Source organism: Mastomys coucha, unplaced genomic scaffold (assembly GCF_008632895.1).
Source record: "Mastomys coucha isolate ucsf_1 unplaced genomic scaffold, UCSF_Mcou_1 pScaffold7, whole genome shotgun sequence".
NCBI lineage: Eukaryota > Metazoa > Chordata > Mammalia > Rodentia > Muridae > Mastomys > Mastomys coucha.
In genome coordinates this window covers 18,408,213-18,422,579 of record NW_022196913.1, presented here as the reverse complement: position 1 = coordinate 18,422,579, position 14,367 = coordinate 18,408,213, and the positions used below count along the sequence as shown (strand labels likewise).

The following is a 14,367-nucleotide window of genomic DNA, read 5'->3' as shown; positions in this document are numbered from 1 at the left end:
CAAGCACCATAAAACTGTTTCACACACAAAATTGGGCCCCATATACTCAACACCAAACAGCTTTTCTTCATTTTATTTTGTTTCTTTGACAGTCTTACTTTGTAGCCTAGTGTGGCCTCAAACCCACTAAGATCTGTAGCCTCTACCTCCTGAGTGCTGGCAATTAAAGATGAGTGCCATTACACCTAGTGAAAACTTCTTTCTTTAAGATTTGTGTTTATTCATTTTACTTATGTGTGTGACTATTAAATAAATGCTGCAAGGAAGCGGAGGTGAGGGGGGTTAGATCCCTTGAAGCTGGAGTTAATGCGTACTGGGAACCCAACTCCTATCTACAAAGAGCAGAAGGCGCTTAACCACTGAGCTACCTCTCCAGCCCTCAGGAGCAACAGTTGAGTACTAGAGATCAGTAATAATAGATAGATTCCCCCAAACTTCCTCAGCTAAAATTAGAAAGTTTCTTTATAAAGTTGAAAGTTTAACAACTTTTTAAACATTACTAGTAAAAAGTATCATTATATTAAAGGCAGTAACAGACACAAAAAATTGGCATTTGTTTAAAACGATGAAACTTTTAAGGCTAAAGTTTCAAGCATACTTTCTTTTCATTGTTGATTGCTTGTTGGTGACAAGAGTTTCCTGTAGATTTGGCTGTCCTCCAACTCAATATGTAGGCCAGGCTAGCCTCTAACTCACTGTACAACCCAGGCTGTCCTGAACTACTGATCCTCCTACCACTGCTAGGATTAACAGCCATGACCCTCACACCTGACAGGCCGAGTGACCAACTGACCTACCTTCCTCCCCGCCTTCCTTCCTTCTTTTCTCTTTAAAGAGAAAAGTTTTTTACACGGAAAATGAAAATTAAGAAAAACAAAAACATATCGACATCTTCAGCTTAGTACATCCCTTTTAGACAAACATTTACTGAGAATCTAAGATGTGCCAGGCATTACAATAGGAACTAACAGATCACAACATTTATTCCAAATATTTATTCAGCTTCCGAATGTACTATGCAGTATACACGTATAAGTCAACTTAAAACTTTTCTCCAGTCACATCCAACAATAAGACAGATATATGCTTTTCCTAAAAACTTCACTTTTTTCTAATACACTCCCTTTTCACTGTTTCACACAGGTTGTATATCTGTGACAAACAAAAAGGTTTCATCTCTCATATAACACTGGTTACATTTTCATTCATATGAAAGATAGGAACTTAGAAAATAAAAACCAAGCCTATACAGAGCCCCAAACTCAAACTGCTTTGTACACTAGACAAATATGTAAGTGGCAACAGCATCTGTATTCTTCTACAAACAGACGCCTTTGAAACTGTACCTGGATACAGCCCTACAAAAGCAATCCTCACTGGAGACAAGTGAAAGATATTTAAAAAAAAAAAATTTCCAAAAGAACTGTCAAAAGTAGATGCCATTTACATTCTAACATTCCAATCCTATAAATACACACATGCTTCTCAAGCATATCTGAATTTGTAACAGATTTTTAAGAAAAAATATTCCAGTATCAAAGTTCCACCAGTTAAATCTAGATATTTATCAGATACCTAAAGCTTTTCATACAAGTATGGAAAAAAAACCTAAAATAGCTATGATTTACTCCACCAATACACAGACTACTTCTTAGACGCTTACATTTCTTAGAAGCTATTCTGTGGTCAACATGTTTACTTCGGTACAACCTGACCATTACCCACAACATAGCTTAAAAGAGTCAACTCCAAGACCCAGTACATCAACACTGAGAAAAATGAACCATACACCCCTACCCCTAAGTCCCTAGAAATACAAGGCACAAAAGCCAATTCGGCTCTCGAAAGGGACAGAGCACCAAACTGCCTTAAGCATCTTCAATATTTTGCTTTCTCCTCAAAAAAATTCACGGTCCTGGTCACGTGATTAAGTGAGTTTTTTTTTTTCTTTCATCATTGTAACAGACCCACTACTGATTCAAAATTTAGGTTACTAGACCTGCTTTCTGTTTTACGACTTAAGACGCCTTCATTCGTGCAGCTGTCCCTTCGGTTCCATGCAATAGATGCTGTTCTAACTTGGAAAACCTACCAGCTCTGGTGAGGTTCTCTCCCTAACCGACTCCACAACTTCTCGGCACAGCCTGTGGATGTTCGCTCCAGCTGACCCTGTCAGGGAAAGCTCCACACCGAGCCACTCCACACACCTGCCTCTGCAAAGCTCGCAGGCCCGCCACAGCACAGCCCCTACACTTCCTGAATTCGAAAGCCACTCGAACTGGCTAAGTGACGCCTTACCTTCATGGTGACTCTGGGGCCGCGGTCCCCACGGCGACACCAGCTTCACCTGCACCTGGAGGGGAAACAAAGACACCCGGTCAGCACCACCGGCACCACCACCCCCGCCCCGGGCCGTAGGGGCGGGGGCGGCACCGAGTGGGGCCAGAAGCCCCGAGCAGGCACGCGCCATCCCATCGCCCCTACCGCCCCCACCGCCCGCCGCCCCATTGTCGCGACTCCACGGACTCCCCCCCCCACCCCCCGTCCTCCACGATGACGCCATTTCTGTCAGAAGAAAACTCACAACAAGCCCGGGGTCCGGCGCGGCCTGAAGCGCGGCTGCAAACCCGTCCGAGCCTTACGGAAACGCGATAGCCGGAGTCCCGGGACTGAGCCCTCCGTGAACCGGAGGGCCCTCCGGCTGCGGAGGCTCGGCCCCGCAGCGCCCGCCCGCCCGCCGGCGTCCCGCCCGAGCCAGGGCCCACAAGTGGGAGCCGGGACCAGGCGCCGAGGACATCCAGCTCCCAGCACGGCCGGCCGAGGCCGCCGGGGCCCACGGTGCGGCCCGGGGTAGGGCGGCTCCGGCTCAGCGCCGCGGGGGGCGGGGGTCCCAGGAGGCCGAGGCCCCACCGTGAGCGCCTACTCGGCCCCGTTGCCATCTGCCCCGATGCGCGGCCCGGCCCGGAGCTTTTCCCCCATAGAAAAAGAATGGCCCTACCTCGGGCACAGTCGAGGTCTGAGCCCTGCGGCCAGAGCCCCCCGATCCGCCTCCCCCCACCCCCACCCCCAGCAGGCCTGGGGGGAGAGAGAGCGAAGGAGCTGCGGGTCCGCCGGCGGCCGGGACTCCGGCTCCGACTCCTCCTCCTCCCGTGGCGGCGACTGGTACCTTTGTTTGGCGGCCTCTCCGGCTCCCTCGCGGGGGGAGGGGGGGCGACAAAAAAATCCCTCCCGGACGGAGGTCCGGGCCCCGGTCTCGCAGCCCTCCCGAGGAACACGGCGGCCGACCTTCTGCGGCTTCCTCCGGGCAGAAGTCCAGGCGGTGGCCGTCGCGGCGGCAAGCTGCGGCTCGAGACTCTCTCTCCGCTCCAGCGCCCGAGCTCCTCACTCCGGACTCGACTGACGGGCAAACATCGCTTTCCCCCACTCTGGCCCCCCTGCCCCTTCTCCCCTCCCCTCGGTCCTTTTCCCCTCCTCTACCCCTTTCCCGGATGCCTCTCAGACGACCTAGGATTGGGTAGGATTCTTTGGAGCCCGCCTCTTCCAAGTTTCTATTGGTCTGAGCGATGCAAACAACGACGCCATTTACCCACCAGTTCTATGGAAACAGAAAGTTATACCTCAATCCCTTCTGGGAATTGTAGTCCAGTCTTCCGGGCCAATCCGCAAACTTACGGACATTAGAACTACCAAGACCGCCATGCCCCCTTGCCTGCGTTCGACGAGAGCGGGGAGGGGAAGGAGGCGCGGCCATGAGGCAGAGGGGAGGTGGCATACGACGCCTGCGCAGTATGATAGGGATGGCGTATTTTCTTGCACCGAGGGTTGCGGCGTCGCTGGCCGCTGAGGAGGGCGGAGATTTCTGTGTGAAATAGGGGGAGGGCTCCAAGGAAGCCTCGGGAAGAGTCGCGATCTGAACAATAAAGTGAGAAGTAGATGTGGGTACTGCTAGTCTCGTACCGGCGGGTTCAAGTCTGAGATCATCGTGGAACCGTGAGCAGCAGCGCGGTGGCAGGGGGGACCCGGATGGGGAGCGGGGGAGGGGGCGGCTCGGAGGAGGAAGAAGGAAGGAGGGAGAGAGGACCCGGATGCTGACTCGGCTCGGAGTGACTGCCAGCCGGGCGCTGGGATGGGGGGAGGCAGAGAAGCTCGGTCAGAGTGGAAGGACCACCGGTGCAGCGCAGGGAAGAAGCCCGCCTGCGAGCTTATTATAACAATGCCTGTGTGGAGCCCTTTCTTCTTCAGAGCCATTGCTCCCCGGGCTTGGAGTCAAAGGTTCTTGCTATGCGCCCTAACAGCTGAGCTTCTCGGTGGCCCGTATCTGTTTAGCGAGTCTCAAGCCAGAGCCTGCCTATTTTTAAAAGCGGGGGGAGGGAGGGATACTTTGCATGAAATTTTCAATATTGTATGAATGTTTGATGCGCTGAGTTCACCCTCTGAGGTGTTAGAAGTCCTCATGTGGATAGACGGGGGATGGATCTTGTACAACTTCCTGAACCGAAGTCTAGCCAAAGTGAAGCATGTCAGGAGGATGTGTATTGAGCTTTGGCTTATGGAGAGGCTTTTCTGAGACAGTGAGGACTAGTCTTGGCTCAAGAAGCCAGCTGGAGTTACTAAGGGAAGACCCTAAAGGAAAGGAAACCTATTTCAGGAAAAAAAGATTCCCCAGTAAGAGAGGTGAGAAAAAGTGGTTAAGGAATTTTGATTCTGCACCCTGGAGACTGAAATAGGATAACCCTATCTCCAGAAAAGAAAAAAAGAAAAATAAAAAGTTTTTATCTGGTCCAATGGTCCAGTGGACAATAGGATATCTTGGATTGCTAAAATGATAACTCACCCAGAAGAAGAGGAGGAGCTTAGCATTGTGGTGCTGACAAGTCCTAAGACCAGCTTGATCTACAGAATGAGTTCCAGGCGAGCTTGAGCCACATAGACCCTGTCTCAAGAAAAAGAAAAGTCTATAGAGGGCAATCAGAGAGGCAGCTGCAGTTGCATTTCTACAGTGGAAACAATCTGTTTGCATAAATACTAATCTACTCTTTGAACAAATTGCCACGAGCTTTTCATTTTGAAAGTGAGATGTTGGGAGGCAGAGGCAGGCAGATTTCTGAGTTCGAGGCCAGCCTGGTCTACAGAGTGAGTTCCAGGACAGCCAGGGCTATACAGAGAAACCCTGTCTCGAAAAACCAAAAAAAAAAAAAAAGTGGGGAAAATGGTGTCAGATTCACAGAGACATTATATAGTGACTCCATATGAAGTTTGTGCCACTTAGCCATTATTACCTCATAAATTTAAGTCTAGTACATGAGAGGCTGAAAATTCTGTAATAAATTGACAGTTCTGGATTTAAAAAAAAAAAATTGTTTCAAGAGTGTATAGAACTCAAACTGCCTTAGGCTCTTTAGAAAAAAAGTAACCCAGGCCTCACTGTTGTTGAAGCTGTGTCCCTGAGGTGTGTGGCCCAGAGGGGTCCCAAGGCAGCTGGGCTGCCAGGAGGCAGGGCCACCCGGAAAGACATCAGGGCACAACGGAATTTTGGGCCAGCCTCTCTTCCTCTGGTCACTTCCTTAGGGCTGCAGTGGTCAGCTTCCAAGAGGGGAGTTTGGGACCATGAGGGAGGATCTCTGAGAATGAGAAGGGCAAAGAGCTTTGAATCTGTTTGGCGCTGCTGCCTCATGTCTCCCACTCTGGCTGAGCCTACTGGCCCTCACCTGCTATCCCCATGGAGAAGGCAGGACCATTTAATGAGACCATCCATCCACGGTGGAACCGACAACCTCCATCACAGCTACTCTTTCATGGATCCTCTCTAGAACCTCCTATTTTAATGGGCGACACAAATCGGTGTCCCCTTAACAGAATCAAACTGCCTATATTCTTGAGGCCAGGGTACTGACAGGTTCCACAGAAGAACTGCTCCACAGCCCTGAAAGCCTCTCTGGCTCGTGCTTGGTCTCTTATGACCTCCGTACCCTGGTGCTTCTCTTACCGGGGCATGGCCCCGACACTAATAGAATTGAAAGCACCACCCTCCGCTATATCTCCCTGCCTGGCAGGAGTGACCTTCCCTAAGGTTCTTGGTGCTTATTGCAAGGCTGTGACCTGATCCCACTGGGCCCTGTAGGCTCTCCCTGAGCCATTCTGTCTCCACTAGGAGGTGATAAGAGACCTATGATGTTATTTCAAATAAAGGTGCTCTCTCCAGTGTGGAAAAAAAAAAAAAGTAAAAAACATTGTTTCTCAGAACTCACAATCATTGAAGTTCCCATGTTTACCCCACCACCGGGAACATTGTTAATTCATCACTGAGAAAGAAATACTTATGTTTATAAGGAAAGCTTCAGAATTTAAAGGACTCTGAGTTGGGTCAAATGTGTTTTCCAGGGTGCAAACAAGATAGCAGCATGCTTTTTGCTGCTACGCTAGCTGAGAAGAGATGGCTGCTAGCCTTTAGACTTTACTTAAACCAAAAAAAAAAAAAGAAACAGCATTTTTTTTCCCAATCTTTTTCCCGAATGATCTGTTACCAACATTATCTGCCTCCTTCCTTCTTTGCATCTTCTTTATTGTTAACCTCTAAGAACCAAGCAACATGTCGAGCATTAACAACTGTAATCCCATCCCTCCAGAGGCCAAAGCAGGACAATGAAGAGTTTAAGGCCATAGTCAACTGCATAGGGAGTTCCAGGCCAGTCTAGAATACATACCAAAACCCTGTCTTGGGGAAGAAAAAAATGTTGAAAAGTTGGTATTTGAAACATTTTTGTGAACATTCTTTCCCTTGTGATGTACTTAATAGTAACTGCTAGTCAAGGCTAATGTAGAATATTTCTTTAGGAAGTGAGGGAGTGAGACGTGTAGTATAACCTAACCTACCCCTGAACCCCTGATTCTTTTCCCTATTTCCCAGCTGCTGGGATTACAGACGTATACTACCACATTTGGCTAGAGATTTTCTATTTAGGATATTTCCCTGAATTCATATTGCTAAACTGATTTGTTTTCATGGGTTGCTGATTTTCTAATGGATATTTGACCTGTTACTAAGAATAAACTACCAAAAATATGGCTCTTGTGGCCAGAGAAGTGGCTCAATAGGTAAAGTACTTGTTGTGAAATCATGAGGAACTGAGTTCATGCCTAGCATCTATTTAGCTGGATATGACTACACACCTGGAACTCCAGCAAGATCCCTGGGGCTTGCTAGTCACCCAGTCTAGCCAAATTAACAAGCTCTGGGTTCAGTGAAAAGCCATATTTCAAAAACTAAGGTAGAAGGAAAGTAAATAAAATCCCGGATGTCATACACCACTGTGGTGGTTTGAGTAAGAATGACCCCCAAAGGCTCATATTTGAATACTTGCACTAGTTGGGGAACTGTTTGGTGAAGGACTAGGAGATGTGGTCTTATTGGAGGAAGCGTGTCACTGGAGGTAGGCTTTCGGGTTTCCAAAGCACATGCTTTTTTTTTTTTCTATTTTTTTTCTTTTTTTTTTTTTCTTTTTCTTTTTTTTAAATCTTATTTTACAGTCCAGTCGTTATCTTCCTCCCAGTCCTCCCTCTGGCTGTTCCGCATCCCATACCTGCCCCCCCAACCCGTCTCCAAGTGAATGTCCCCATCTCCCCACCCCCTTCACCAGACCTCCCTGCTCTCTGGGAGAGACCACAAGTCTCTGGAGGGTTAGGTGCCTGCATCCTCTCTCACTGATTCCAGACCAGGTAGTCCTCTGCTGTATATGTGTCAGGGGCCTCATACAGCTGGTGTATGCTGCCTGGTTGGTAGCTCAGTGTCTGAGAGATCGGAGTCCAAGTTAATTGAGACTGCTGGTCTTCCTATGAGGTTGCCCTCCTCAGCTTCTTCCAGCTTTTCCCTAATTCATCCACAGGGGTCCCTGGCTTCTGTCCATTGTTTGGGTGTAAGTATCTACATCTGACCTTTTTTTGTTTGTTTGTTTTGGGTTTGGTTTTGTTTTGTTTTTTGAGACAGGGTTTCTCTGTGTAGCCCTGGCTGTCCTGGAACTCACTCTGTAGACCAGGCTGTCCTGGAACTCAGAAATCCACCTGCCTCTGCCTCTGCCTCTGCCTCCCAAGTGCTGGGATTAAAGGCGTGCGCCACCACTGCCTGGCTGCATCTGACTTTCAACTGCTTATTGGGCATCTCTGAGGGCAGCCATGCTAGGCTCCTGTCTGTAAGCTCACCATAGCATGAGTATTAGTGTCAGCCCTAGAAGTCTCTCCTTGAGCTGGATCCCGTTTGGGCATGTCACTAGACCTCCTTTCCCTCAGGCTCATCTCCATTTTTGTCCCTGCAATTGTTTTAGACAGGAACAATTCTGGGTCAGAGTTTTTGACTGTGAGGTAGCAACTCCATCCCTTTACTTGATGTCCTGTATTTCTACTGGAGATGGACTCTACAAATTCCCTCTTCCCACTGTAGAATATTTCATCTAAGGTCCATCCCTTTGAGTCCTGAGAGTCTCTCACCTCCCAGGTCTCTGGTACATTCTAGAGGGTCCTCCCTACCCCCACCCCCACTACCTCTAGAGGCTGCCTATTTCCATTCTTTCTGCTGGCCCTCAGGGCTTCAGTCCTATTCTCTCGACTCCCCACCCTCAGTGGCCCATGCCATTTCTAATTAGTTTTCTGCCTCTGGTTTATGGATAAGATGTAAGCTTTGAGCTAGTGATCCAACACATCCTGCCTGCCTGCTTGCTTACACACTCCTCAGCATGATGGTCATAGACTCGCCCTCTGAAATTGTAAGCAAGCCTCCAATTAAATATTTTGTTTTGTGACTTGCCTTAGTCATAATATCGTGGGTTGTTTTTTTGGTGGTGGTGGTGGTGGTGGTGGTGGTTTTTGGTGGTGGAATTGTTTGTTTGTTTGCTTGTTTGAGACAGGGTCTCTATGCAAACACATATTTTCACACACATGCACACATAAAATTTTTTTGTTTATCACAGGTATTTATTTTATATGTTTGTGAGTACCCACATACCTCAATGCTTGTGTGTGGTGGTCAGGATAGTTTTCAGCTCTTAACTTCTCTCTCTTTCTTAATTTTGTGTATGGAGTCAGCAGATGGCTCTAGTTACCTGGATTTGCCATCAAGTCTGACAACCTGAGTTGTTCTATCCATGAGATTCACATGATGCAAGAGAACTGAGTCCCTGTTTCTAGATCTTGTGGACTACACTAACCATCACAGGTACCTTCCAATTCAAAAACCTGTGATATGTAGCACTTTGACTGGCAATAACCATAAACTACCATTATGTAACCATATTAAATTTGGTTTTATATTTACATACACAGAGTGAAGCCATGAAAGGTTATTAGAAGAGGGCTTGTGATCCTACAGACCAAAATGGTGATCCCCATAGAAGACACAACTCAAAACATCTAAAGCTTGCCAGAGGTGTCATAGTCACTAGAAAAACAGGGCCTCTGAGGAGAGAAGTGCACATCAGTATTTGCAAAGAAACAGAAGATTCACCAGTAAAGGAGGCCCCTGTAAAAACCAGGATTGAAGCTGGGCATAATGCATGCTCTGTAACCCCAGTATTTGGAATAGAGGCAGAAAGATCAGGAAGGAATTCAAAGGTAGCTGGGGCTACATATATCTTGTCTCAAAAAATACATGCATGCATGCCATGATTTATATTCTAGGAAGTATTGAAGTAAATGCAGAATTCAAATAATTCAACACTACACAAAATAATTATATTTAAATGAGTATGCATCTTAGAAGCAATCTCTGAAACTTACTGATTTGAGATAAGTATTCTTCACAAATTATAAAGCACACCTATCTTAAAGCATTTACTAATTTGTAATCATTATAGAAAGGTCTGTTTTTGAATTTGGCATTTATTTGGTGTTAACAATTTAAGTCCTTTATGATTAATTAACTAAGAAAGTTTACTATAATCTAAGAAAATTACTTCAAAATCAACTAAACTATTATCATTGGAATGAAGAAATTTTCTCTTTAGAAACTTGAGATGTAATTTATATATCAACCATCAAAAGTGTATATAATTCGGGGCTGGAGAGATGGCTCAGTGGGTAAGAGCACTGACTGCTCTTCCAAAGGTCCAGAGTTCAAATCCCAGCAACCACATAGTGGCTTACAACCACCCTTAATGTGATCTGACGCCCTCTTCTAGTGTGTCTGAAGACAACTACAGTGTACTTAATTATAATAATAAATAAATCTTTAAAAAATATTTTTAAAAAAGTGTATAATTCAAGGTGGGTTTGGTGGTTTGACTCCATAATTTCAAGGCCATCTTGGGCATCATAGTAAGACCGTATCTCAGGACAGAACTAGCCATGGTGGTTTTGTGTGTGTATAATTTCAGCACTAAAAACCCTGAGGCAAGATGATCACAAGTTTGAGGCCAGGTGAGCTACAATGTAAGACCTTCTTCAAAATACTTGTTTAAAAATTAAAATTTAGACTTTTTTAGTACATCCTAATAACATTTTGATTCTGTATAAACACACATGTACCTTTATAATCCATTAGTAATAGTCTTTATTTTTTCTGAGCCAGCAACCACTAACCTGTTTTCCCATCTGTATAGATTGCCTGATTCAGAACATTTCCTATAAATAGGATCATACAACCTGTTCTTTTGTGGCTACCTCCTTTTGCTTTCTTTACATAATGTTTTCAAGGTTTTATACATGTAATGTTTTGCTGTATAAATAAAAATTTAAATCTATCATTCAAAAAAATATTTGCAATCTAACACTTAAAAATAATTTTTTTTTTGAGATCATTTTTATATTTCTCCTTTTTAACAGGTCAGCTTTGAAATTTATTAAACATGGAGAAAAGTAAAGAGAAAGCTGAAAGAATTCTTCTAGAGCCTTATAGGTACTTACTTCAATTACCAGGTAACAAGCTGTTCAGTTATTATATAGCATAGATTTTAGAGTAGTCATTTAAATGTAAATTTAAACTTAAATGGTTCTTGAGATCTTCTATTTGAAGTAATAGCACTATAAGAGGAATTACTCAAAGAACGGTCTATGAAATGTTTCTCTTTTATTGAGACAAAATCTCATTACTAAAGCCTTGGGCTGGCCTAGAGCTCAGTGTGTAGCCCAGGCTGGTCTAGAATTTGTGATGAACCTCCTGCCCCTGTTTTTCAGTTGTTGGGATTATAGTTATATTCTGGCCAATCCTAAAAAGTTATTTCTTCTTTCTTTTAATGATGTGTCTTTGGGAGGGTATGTACACATGAGTATAAGTCCCTGTGGTCGGAAGAGGGTGTTAGGTCCTCTGGAACTAGAATCAAAACCAGTGGTGAGCCACTTGATATTGGTGCTAGGAACCAAACCCAGCTCTTCTACAGGACTGTAACTATTAACTCATTCTTAATCCCTAAGTTATCTGCCCTACCTAGCTCTTTCTTTCATTAATGTATTTGGTGGGAATGTATGTGGTGCTCAGAAGATCCTGGGGTTGGAATTCAGGTCATGAGGCTTGGCCCTACACCTTCACCACAGAAACTTAACTTTTTTTTTTTTTTTTTTTTTTTGAGTCAGAGTCTTGCTGACCTCAAACTCACTGAGATCCATGTCTCTCCATCTTCCGGGTGCTGAGATTAAAGGTGTGCATCACTGCACCCAGACTAAAACACCTTTTTCCCCTTCTTAAGTTTTATGGAGCTTTTGGCTATGTGTGTATGTCCATGCAACCCATTGTACACCTAGTGCCTGAGGAGGCCAGAGGAGGGGGTGGTTCTATTAGGATTAGACTTCTGAGTCAGTGTGTGTATGCTGGGAGTCAAACCTGGAACTTCTGGAAAAGCAGCAAGTGCTCTTTTTTTTTAAAAAGATTTATTTATTATATATAAGAACACTGTAGCTGTCTTCAGACACCCCAGAAGAAGGCATCAGATTTCATTACAAATGGTTGTGAACTACCATGTGGTTGCTGGGAATTGAACTCAAGATCCCTGGAAGAGCAGTCAGTGCTCCTACCTGCTGAGCCATCTCTCCAGCCCGCAGCAAGTGCTCTTAACCACTGAACCATCTCCCTAGCCTCTGAAAGTTAACTTTTATTTAACTGTTTTCTTGAGCATGGTTCTGAATTTACAGTATTAGAAGCTCATGCTATATTTTTATTGAATGAACTGGTTGGTTTTTTTCTATGACTGCTTTATGTTTGGGCTAATTTAACTTCTTCTGGCATCTACTACCTCAAGACATCTCTCATTTTCCATGTGAGAAAGAAAATGCTGCTAAAAAGCTAGTGGCCCTAGTCAACATAAAAGGCTAACACTTGTTTAAATGGAGGACATTTAAACTGAAGTTGCTCTAGTCTCTAAAATCTTATTTTTTTTTCTCCCTTGGTTTTTTGAGACAGGGTTTCTCTGTATAGCCCTGGCATGTCCTGGAACTCACTCTGTAGACCAGGCTGGCCTCGAACTCAGAAATCCGCCTGCCTCTGCCTCCCAAGTGCTGGGATTAAAGGGGTGTGCCACCACCGCCTGGCCTCTAAAATCTTAATTTAAAGGAATGATAATTTTTTTTTTCTTGACACAGGGTTTCTCTGTGTAACCAGCCCTAGTTGTCCCAAAACTTGCTTTGTAGTCTAGGTTGGCCTTGAACTCACAGAGATCTACCTGCCAAATGCTGGATTAAATGCCACCCAGCAAAGTGACAAATAATCTTGTGAGGAAGTTCATTGGAAAAATACTTGAAGTTTTGTGTGACAGATAGTGCTAAATTGTCCTCAAGCAAACTGTCTTCATTTTCAGAAAAAGGAAGAGATTAAATCATATTTTCTAAAGATGCCCATTCCACTCCCAGTACAATGATTCAGGTTAAGGCTAAAACTCCCCGAAATGCTGTAGACTTTCTTGCTAGCCATCATTTTTAAAAACTTTGTTTTTTGACTTTTAATTGTGTGCTTATGTGTTAGAGGTAAGAAGTACACAAATATGAGCAGAGGTCCACACAGAGAACTACAGAGGGTCCTTTAGTAACTTTGGATCTCCAGGAGTTGGAGTTACACGTGGTCGTGAGCCACCTGAGATGGATATTGGGAACCAAACTTGGGTCCTCTACGTGAGCAGCAAGGGCCCTTTACCACTGAGTCATCCCTCCATTCACCCAAGTGTAGTTTGAATGGTAAAATGAAGAGGGTAAATTCAGCTCCATTACATCCTTTACAATGAGGAGTCTGAGGGCTATTCAGCTGGGAAGGACATGGGTTGATGGGACTGTTTTATTAAGTCTCAGTTTTGAAGCAAGTTTTTCAGTTTTTCCTGTAATGACATTTTGGAGGCCAATGAGGTAGCTTAGCCAGTAGAGATGCTTGACACCAAGCCTAGGATTTAATGTCCATCCCCAGGACCCACATACAACCTGCAGATTGTCTTTTGATCTCCACAAGTGTACCATGGAGTGCACATGTACATACAAACAATTAAATAAATGTTTTTTAAAATCCTTTTTAAGTAAGATAATGATTTTTTGGTCATACTCTTTGTTTTAATTGCAGGTAAACAGGTGAGAACCAAACTTTCACAGGCATTTAATCACTGGCTGAAAGTTCCAGAAGACAAGCTACAGGTATATAGGCAGTCTGGTTACTTCTCTTTTTGTCCTAGTTGGGGGCACATTCTGGACTTTGAGCATTCTGGGCAAGTGCTCTGTCACTGAACCATATCCCCAGTCCTTAAGCAATTCTGATCTCATTCTTCTTCCCCATTTAATCACCAAGAAATTAGTAGGTGTCCCATAAAAAAGTACTCCAAGATCCTTATTCCATTAATGCTTACACAATATTACATATTAAGGCTGCTAAATATTTATTAGCTAAAAAAGCTTAAGATAACTGAGACTTTAATAATTTAGAAATATCATCAAGTGCAAACTATTTTGGCCAAGCATGGTAGTACACATGTAGAATCCCAGAACTTAAGAGCTGGTTTCATAGGAAGACCATGTCTCAAAAAAGAAAAAAATAATCTGGAGTAGAGAGATAGCTCTGATGTTAATTGAGAGCATGTACTGCTTTTGCAGAGGACCTAAGTTCAGTTCCCAGCATCTACATCAGGCCCATGACCTCACAACTGCCTATAACTCTAGATCCAGGGGGATCTGATGTCTCTGGCCTCCAAGGGCACCTCTACTCACAAGAACATACACCCCATTGTCACACAAAAAAATTCTCTGTGTGTATATACAATAGCCTTTGAATGTCTGTATATATGTTTGTCTATATCTGTGTGTGTGTGTGTGTGTGTGTGTCATAGTGAAATTTTCTTCTTTGGTTGTTTTTTCTCTAGATTATCATTGAAGTGACTGAAATGTTGCATAATGCCAGTTTACTCATTGATGATATTG

At 44.4% G+C, this 14,367-nt stretch overlaps 1 protein-coding gene and 1 long non-coding RNA gene across 9 annotated transcripts in view; one reads left to right on the top strand and one right to left on the bottom strand.

Annotated features, from left to right (window-relative positions):
- Arid4b (AT-rich interaction domain 4B) overlaps positions 1-3,413 on the bottom strand; it is a 128,979-nt gene extending 125,566 nt beyond the window's left edge. Inside the window, exons 1-2 of one of the 4 annotated variants that reach the window (XM_031358983.1) lie at positions 3,167-3,413; positions 2,299-2,353 (exon numbers count right to left, since the gene is read on the bottom strand). In XM_031358983.1, coding sequence (XP_031214843.1) covers positions 2,299-2,304 — 6 coding nt within the window. In that variant the 5' untranslated portion in view covers positions 2,305-2,353; positions 3,167-3,413. Of the gene's footprint in view, positions 1-2,298; positions 2,354-2,584; positions 2,622-3,166 lie in introns of those variants that run through there. The other 3 variants (XM_031358986.1, XM_031358985.1, XM_031358984.1) reach the window with 3 other exon arrangements.
- Positions 2,313-14,367, top strand: LOC116082151. 5 transcript variants are annotated; one of them, XR_004115188.1, is made up of 5 exons: positions 2,313-2,838; positions 9,079-9,205; positions 10,810-10,902; positions 13,520-13,590; positions 14,310-14,367. It is a non-coding gene; the product is annotated as an uncharacterized LOC116082151 (long non-coding RNA). The 5 variants fall into 5 exon arrangements; XR_004115186.1 differs by having other exon boundaries at positions 9,076-9,205; XR_004115187.1 differs by having other exon boundaries at positions 9,072-9,205.